General features: G+C 43.5%; 1 protein-coding gene across 8 annotated transcripts in view; it reads left to right on the top strand.

The window, feature by feature from the left end:
- The first annotated feature begins 1,928 nt into the window (after positions 1-1,928).
- Positions 1,929-8,742, top strand: part of MDM1 (Mdm1 nuclear protein) — a 38,624-nt gene continuing 31,810 nt past the window's right edge. For all 8 annotated transcript variants that reach the window (XM_077954695.1, XM_077954693.1, XM_077954694.1 and 5 more), the window contains exons 1-3: positions 1,929-2,065; positions 3,070-3,184; positions 7,611-7,978. In XM_077954695.1, coding sequence (XP_077810821.1) covers positions 2,048-2,065; positions 3,070-3,184; positions 7,611-7,978 — 501 coding nt within the window. In that variant the 5' untranslated portion in view covers positions 1,929-2,047. The remainder of the gene's footprint in view (positions 2,066-3,069; positions 3,185-7,610; positions 7,979-8,742) is intronic.

Below are 8,742 nucleotides of genomic sequence, written 5' to 3'. Positions count from 1 at the left end.
AAGCAGCAGTGCTGCCCAGCATATGCTATGTGGTTGCTGCCAGCACATGTGTAACACCTCCTAGGGACTCCCCAAAAAATGGATGGAACTTTGTAGGGTACTGGGTACTGTTTCCTGTAGTAGCAGACAAGATAAGAGCTGGTAAAACAGGCTACAAAACTCATTTACTAAGGTTGTCACTTTTTTTTTCTTCCATTTCTATATCTTTTCCTCTTAAACTTGGGGAGGCTTTTGTTTAACAACAGTAAAGTAAAATCTTCTTCCTTAAGTCTTTATGATACTTCTCCAGCAAGCCTGGGATGTGACTGAGTTATTTTTACCATCTGCTGTTTGGTTTTCTGTCATTTACTCCCTGTTCAGCAGAGCTCTTCTGCAGTGATAACTGCCCTTGTTTTGCAGACAGGCTACATTCTACACACTTGCTCTTGCTGATTTCACCTTAGCATTTTGTGGTAACAAAGCTGTGTGCACAACCAGAGTTGTGCCTTTCTTACTCTATAAGATGGGCTGCCTTCCTGCAGATGACTTTTGTTTTATGATCCACTGTGTCTTGTTTGTGCCATTCTTAATTTACACGACAGAGATGCTGTCATCACCAATTAACATTAATCAAGGGCCCCCTGGATGCATGGCTGCATTGGGACTAATTTAATATGCTCTTTGTTCCAGATATCAGGTGGCTTCTTCAAATGCATTTTTAAGTATCTCAGTGATGATGAAGAAGAACGGATACATCAATCAGGATTCAGGAAGACAGCTTTTGCAGAAAATGCTTAAAGGGAAGCATCAAGCATTGGTGTTGATATTTGAAAGTTTAAGAGAGGTATACTTTTATTCAGTCAACACATGACAAATGTAAAAGGCACTCATTTGTTGTTCCTGGAACAAGCTTGGCAGCATTCCATTTAGACATCTGCCCTTTCATCGTCCAACTTTTTACTTATTTCAGTCCTTTCAGTCTGAATATTTCCTCCTGAGGCATTTTTCTGCCCTCAGAAATGACTCCCTGCTCCCAGTTCCTGTAGCCTTTATCATACACACCTTTCACTTCGAAATTTAGCACGTCACATTACACCATTATTGAATAAATATATATCCTTCCCAAGTGTATCAGAGAACTATCTGGACAATTTGTTTCTTTCCCAATTCTCAGAATCAGCAGTGTTCTGTCAAGAAATATTTATCGACGATGATGGCAATAGTCGATTAAAATAAGATGAAGTTTCATTTTTAAAAAAAGGTTGAGAGGAGAGACAAGGCTGAAGGTTTGGAAGTTGAGACTCACAAGCATCTTTAATAAACGTTTTCTCATCTAAGCGCTGTATGTACATCATTTAGGGGAGGGTAGAGATTGAGGGAGGAAGAACATCACTGGAGGAAGAGACAGCAGTTTTCGAGTTTCAATAAAGCTTCAAAAATCCTGCCTAAGCTATATTTATTTTTTGGCCTTTCCCCTTTGATGTGACAATAAACTGTAATGCGGCTGTCAGTTGTACGAACCGGTATTCAGCAGAATAGATCTGAACACTTCCCTTTCAGAAAAAGAAGCGTTCGGTTCTGTCATAGATTTTAGAATGAAGAACACACTGGGCCAGCGAGGCTGGCGGCTGGCGAATTCCACCAGCAAGTAGACGCATTGCTGCGCTGGAGCCCGCGAACCAGGGACCGGTCCACCCAACCCAGGAAGGCATCCCCGGGGTCCCGCCCAGCCCGGTTCCGGGAGCCTTATTGGCCGGCCTTCCGCCCGCCATCTCTATCAGCCCCCGGGATTTGGCGCAAGCGGTAGGCGGCTCCCTTTCGGTCACTCATTGGTCAAATCCTAATGGAGGTAAGGCACTCTACGAGTTTCTATTGGTCCCTAGGCTCCAAAATGGGCGGGGAAAAACAGAGCGACAGGGCTCTAGGAGGGAAGCGCGGAGTGCGCCGGCGCGTAGTCGGGGACGCCGTGCCGAGGGTTTGCTAGGGAACAGACTGTTACCGCCCCGCCCCCTCGGAGCTTTTTGTCCCGTTAACTGTCGGAGTGGCGGGGGCTCCGGCGCCGGGCGACATGCCGGTGCGCTTCAAGGTGAGGCTGGGGTCCCCGGGCCGGAAGGTGGCTGGGGGGAGCCACGGCTGGGGAGGTGCGGAGCGTCGAGGTCACGCTGCTTTTCAGCTCTGCAGCCCTCGGCCCGGCAGAAGCTGCCAGCCCCAGGGCCTGCCTGAGGGGCCCCAGAATCTGTCCGCCACTTCTTACCTAGTTCTCTCTCCGCTCACTCACATTTGCAAGTTGCCGTGTGCCGAAGAGTCAGATGATGCGAGACAGATTTACTTAAGGGGACTCGAGAGGAGTGTAGATGGGAGGAGGCCACTTTGTGAAGAGAACTAAAGGCGACTTACGTTTGGGACACCTGTGGGCCATTTAGCTTAGCATTTAACCCCCATTACCTTTAAAACTTTAGTGTATGTGGCTTTTAAAGGCTTGAGAAATGGGTTCTTAGTAAAGATAGGGTATAAAGAAATACACATTTTTCATCGTTGTGCATTCTTAGGGTATGTTAAAAGTTCCAGGTAGCTGGTAGCTGTCAGGGACTAGCACCCTGCAACTTAACAGGTGGCCACAGCGTCCCACACCTCCTGACTCATTTATCTTAAAGGCGTGTATTCAGAATGGAAGGGGAGTTTGCCTTTTGTTGACTTTACCAAATAGCAAAAGGTCCTAGGCATAATACATAATATTGTGTACTCGGTGAAAACCTGGGATAAATCTAGTGGAGTGATCAGAATTTAGATTGTCACTAGTTATCCGACAAGAACGCATGCTTTGGAATCAGATAATCAGTGAAAGGGTAACCTCTGAGCCTGGTATTCCTGGTAGCATCTGCCCCAAGTGGTGTTGAGGCTTAAAGGATGTAACTCGTGTGAACTGCTTAGCACAGGGCTGGGTGAATATTAGCTCTTATTAAGGAGCTCGTCTGTGTTTAATTTTCAGTCTTAAGTCTCTTTGGAGGTTCAGAAATTATTTTTCACTGATGTCTGCTTTAAAACATCATTCATTAATTCCCCTGTACTCAAAGTGTACTTTCTTTACAGGGGCTGAGTGAATACCAGAGGAACTTCCTGTGGAAAAAGTCTTATTTGTCAGAGTCTTGTAATTCCTCCGTGGTGCGAAAGTACCCATGGGCTGGACTTAGATCAGATCAATTAGGTAAGTTGAGCAAGCTAATAGCCATTCTAACCTGGGCTAAGTTTATAACTTGGGCTAAGCCATTATAACTTGGGCTAAGTAAACCTTGGGCTAAGTTTGCCAAATGATATATTAAAAGTTCAGTTGGCCTGGTTGATTTATTCATTTATTAATCAAATATTTATTGAAGGTTTACTATGAGCCAGGACTATTCCCAGCAGCTAGTGTGGCCAGCCAGGTTTCGCTAATGGAGGCCTCCATCACAACTGTTTCAGTACTGACTGAGTGGTAAAGTTAAATATTAAAAGCTAAGAAAAGCCAGTGCCCTTACACAGAGGCTGGGGAGTAACAAAAGCCCATCAAGAGTTTTGCCTAGGCCTTTCCTGGGCCGTAAAGCATGACAAAATAAGGAATTCTTAACAGGATCCATTTAGGATTAAACAAGTTTTAATGGGGGTCTGCAGAAACTCCCCAGGCCTCCACAAACAAATTTATTGGCGGTCTGAAGGAACTCCTCGAACCTCCGTGATTCAGCAGGAGACAAGATAAGGGTAATCAGCCCAGCACCTAGACGCATTTAGATAAAGTAAGTTTACTGATGCTCCAGAAGAAGGTCTTCAGGACTCAGACCTTACTTATAGATTGAAAGAAGTTAATCACTTACATCCTTAGATGAATGCACACTTACACGTGGACGTATAGCTTAGAAGGTATATCAGCTCTGAAAAACTTTGTAATTTGGGGTTGGTCTGGTGATAATTTCCAGGCCTTCTCCCCGTAAGTGGTTATAGAAATAAAAACTTTCTTTCTCCCTAGTTCATCTGCATCTCGTTATTGGCAGAGAGAAATATCAGCCCGACCCTCAGTTTGGTCTGGGAACACTAGGGATATAGCCCTGAACCAAAGTACCTTAACTGTGGAGAGAAACAGTAAGCAAGTCACTCAATAAATAAGGGAATTTCAGGTTTTTATGTAAAATTGTAGGGAAGTGTGATAGATAACATGCAGGAGGGGTAGACTGGAGGGAAAACGCTTTAGATTAGATGGTTGGGAAAGGCTCATTTTGAGGAGGTGATATTTGAGCTGAGACCTGAAATCTGAGGGGAAAGTGCTGGGGAAGAGTGCTCCCAAGGTCTTGAGAAATGGAAGCTTAGGGAGATTAGGTCGCTGCCCCAGCTTTACAGCTAGTAAGTGGCAGAACCATGATTTGAAATCAAGTCTGTTTTGTGCAAAGCACGCGATTTCAGAGGTCATGTTCTTGTTATCACACATGCCTCCTCCCTGTGTCCCGGGGAAGTCAGGTTCCTGGGCCAGGGTTTCCCAGAGGGTGACAGAACAGAAAGGAGACAGACTGACTTCATTATACCTGCTTGTTTAATTCTTCCTTACTAGTATATTACATCTCTGAGAGTAGGGCTCTGTCTTATCCACCACCTTGTTCCTACGCGGTACCTAATACAGGCCTTGGAACAATCTATTGCTTCTTGAAACTAATTTTTGAATGAATGAATAAGCCGAAATTTGAATCCACAATAGCTGTTGGGCAAATTGAGCTAGTTTCACCAAGTGAGATTTTAGGAAGCCTGTTACATAGGATTGCTGGGAGGGTTTAAATGAGATGTTGCCTATTAAGGGCCTGGTTCATGTACACAGATCAGTGCTTGGTGCCCCACATGTGATGTGTGCGAGCATGGCAGATAAGTCACATAAATGTTAGATGTTTGAAGCCAGGAAAAGACTTATGGGTAGGGTACCAAGCCTGGGAAGTTAGTAAGATGAGGAGGTATTTTCAGAATTAGGTTTGGAGTACAAAGGGAAGAGTGGGCAAGAGTGGGTGTCTCTTTTAGGGTTCCTCTGAAGCATCATGATCTGACCCAGTGCCAAACTTCAGAGACTGGGTGTCCCTGCTTCTCTGGCAGGGTGCTAGGAAAATCCCTCTGCTCATAATCCTCTTTTTACAAATGACTAGAAATTCCACATATTTGAGCCTCCATTAGATTAAGAATCCAAATAAATCTCTGTTTAAGCATAGATACCCCACCCTGCTGAGCGCCTACAAGGCTATTATGACACTGGAAAATTCATTAAACTGGGTAGTTGTCCAATAACATTTCAGCTTAGATCAGCTGCATTTGAGGGGAAGGTGATGAAATGAGACCATGAGAGCAAAGCCACCTTAGAGCATAGTATATAATGAAGGAAGGAGTGGACTAGGGGAGGAACGTTAGTGGGGAATTTTAGGTCATGGGGAGGGACTCAGCAAGAACTCCAGAATGCTCAGAACGGGAGGTGGGAGGTTAGCAAAAAACAACAGCAGTGTTACCCAGGATGGCTGTCCCTTCTTTTAGAGTAGTGTATTTTTATCCTGGGGATTTGCTGGTGCTGAGAGGCAACAGCAGACCACTTGAGAATTTTCTTTCATTTTGCTCTTCTACCAAAAACCTGCCTCTGTGTTAAAGCAGAGAGGAGTCTAATTGGTGATCTTCAAGCTTTTTAGCTTTTATACTTCTAGAAAAATTTAGAAAAACATTGTGCCTCATCACAATGTTGTGCCTCATCACAATGTTTTTCTAAATTGCTATTTTTTATCATAAGTTTTTATGAATAGTTTTGAATAATAGAATTTCTGGTATATTGCATAGTGCTTATATGTTTTACATATATTTTGTAAAAACTCTGGAACTGCCAGTTTAGCCCATTCAATTTATGGAAAATGTTTATCATGCAACTGGCAAAGTCAGTATTCATTGGCAAACTAACCGGCCAAATTAGAATTATTTTCTGTGAGAAAAAAGTCTGTTTATCTTTAATTAAGGTAAATGTGTTAATATGCATATGTACATTTCACATGATATCCCTCTCATACCTGAATTTTAATACTAAGAAGGAGATGGAAAATCCATGGAGCTATATGAAATAAGATACTGTTCCTTTGTTATTTCTAATCTCTGTCTGCTTTGCTTTGCTGTCAAATATTCTCCCTCAGGGATATGCTTTCTTGAATTGTCCCTTTGTTTGGCTTCCTACCCCTGAGGTTTTGTTCTACCTTGAGGGGATGCGCTGGAGTAAGTTTCAGGCTGGTTAAGAGGTGTGTCTGTCTTCTGTAAAGTGGGAAAAGGGAGATTATGAAAGGGGCGGTGGGAGATGGAACTGCAGATGGCAGATGCAGCTCTCAGGCAGACAGATCAGCGTCAGGCAAGAGAGCACACACATATGGAGTTGAGGATCTGGAAAATGATTCCCTTAAGCCGCCCACTTCTGTTTACCCTCCACATCTTTGTGTGCCTCCAGACAGATACCCAGCCAGTGTGAAGACCTGTGGTCTAGGGAAGCCTTTTAAAAGGGTGGGGACCCGGGGTGACATGGCCAGCACATCTACAACAGAGGCTAAGGAGTCCTGGGTTCTACCTCATGCCCAATTTTCTTTCCACCTTCCTTTTCCGTTCTGGTCTTAATCTTCCTTCTCCACCCTGCAGCCGTCTTAAAGATGGCCCTAAACTAGGGCAGTCTCTCAGTGGCTGTCATTCTGCAGAGCTGCTCTTACCTCCATAGGTGGTTAAGTTTTTGGACCTTTGCTTTCCATACAGAAATATAGAGAAATTGTATCTTAGCTGTTGTTAAAAAGGCTTATTCTTTTTTTTTTTTTTGAGACAGTGTCTTGCTCTGTCGCCCAGGCTGGAGTGCAGTGGCACAGTCTCGGCTCACTGCAAGCTCTGCCTCCTCGGTTCACGCCACTCTCCTGCCTCAGCCACCCTAGTAGCTGGGACTACGCGCCCGCCACCATGCCTGGCTTTTTTTTTTTTTTTTTTTTTTGTATTTTTTAGAAGAGACGGGGTTTCACTGTGTTAGCCAGGATGGTCTCGATCTCTTGACCTCGTGATCTGCCTGCCTCGGCCTCTCAAAGTGCTGGAATTACAGGCATGAGCCACTGCGCCCGGCCTATTCTTTTTTAATTCTCAGGAAATCAAGGCAGATGTAGAACCAAGATCCAGCACAATGACATCTCATCCCTTCTCATCTTGGTCTGCTCCACTTAAGAGAAGCTTTGTGAAAAGTTCCAAATTTTGACAGTACCAGGGCCCATTGTTCTGTTAAGTAGCACAGGAAAGTAATTAGAAACGAGGCAGCATGTACTGCCTGGCTTGCCAGGTCTATCATGTTGCAATTCTAGTGACTTTTGTTAGGATAACTGGAACATTGTGACCCACTGATTTTTAATTTTTTGTTATGGTTAAATTTTTAATGCTTTTAAAAGCAAAATTAAATATTTTATGTTGAAAAGTTGTACTTTTAAAATCCTATATTCTGAAGGATATTGTGTGTATATATAGGTACATATATCTGAACTAAATTTTAAATTTCATTTCTCCTTCACAAGTGTTCTTAAAAGTTGTCTTTGTAACTTTTTGCTTTGGTAGCTACTAGTTTTGTATACCGTGTTTTGTAGGGATCACGAAGGAGCCAAGTTTTATTTCAAAAAGAAGAGTCCCTTACCATGACCCACAGATTTCAAAATCTCTGGAGTGGAATGGAGCTATCTCAGAGAACAATGTGGTCGCATTGCCAGAACCAGAAGCCCCGGAAACACCAAAATCACAAGAAGCAGAGCAAAAGGATGTTACTCAAGAAAGAGTTGACTCACTAGAAGCTTCCAGGGTTCCCAAAAGAACCAGATCTCACTCTGCAGACTCCAGAGCTGAAAGGGCTTCAGATGTTGTGGAAAATAATGAGGGTGTAACAAACCATATACCAGTTAATGAAAATGTGGAACTGGAACATTCTACCAAGGTTCTTTCAGAAAATGTAGATACTGGGGTAGGCATATTCACTGCATTTCTTTTCAAAAACATAGAATTCTTTGTTGGTTTCATTGTCATTTCTGTAATGTTACATTTTGTGTTTCAGAATTTTCCATTGTTTTCTTGTCTAATGTCTATAAGAATAGTTGATAACAGGCTGTTGACTTTAGTTGTTGTGAATTAGTTCTATTCTTACTACTCGCTATTTTGTAGTAGTTATGCTATGATATCCCTTTATTGGATGGACCTCCTATGTCTGGATTTTATTCATCATGTATTAGCACCTGAGTCCCAAGGGAGAGATCAAGTTGAGACAGAGAAGGGAAGTAGGCCCTTACTTCTGGCAGGGTGCTGAGCTGACTTCTATCTAGCCCCTTTTCAGTTTCTTATCTGTACAAGAAGACAGACAGAAACTCAATTGATGAAATGCAAAAGGAAGGAGAGCTCTGGCTGTCTCTCAGAGATCTTGCATTTTTGCTCTCTTATGTCACAGCTGGCCTGCAGCAGGTCCTTGTGAGCACATAAGCAGAGGCTACCGGAACTTGCATGGGGATCTCAATGCCTTCCACATTTCTTTCTCCATTCTGTTCCACTGCTCTTCTCTGGTTCATGTCCACCACTGACTGGGACTCTGAAGAGGCATTTCAGAGTGTTGGAGAAGAATCCATAGCTTGTTGAAAAAGCTGGGGGTAAAAGGGAACAAGGAAGGTGATGTGTGTCTGGCAGGCAGGAGAAGGGGTGTTTACAGAAGCAGTGTGCAGATGAGGCAAAGTGCTGGGA

This window comes from Macaca mulatta, chromosome 11 (assembly GCF_049350105.2).
Source record: "Macaca mulatta isolate MMU2019108-1 chromosome 11, T2T-MMU8v2.0, whole genome shotgun sequence".
In the NCBI taxonomy this organism is placed as follows: Eukaryota; Metazoa; Chordata; class Mammalia; order Primates; family Cercopithecidae; genus Macaca; species Macaca mulatta.
This window is presented reverse-complemented; position numbering and strand designations above follow the sequence as displayed.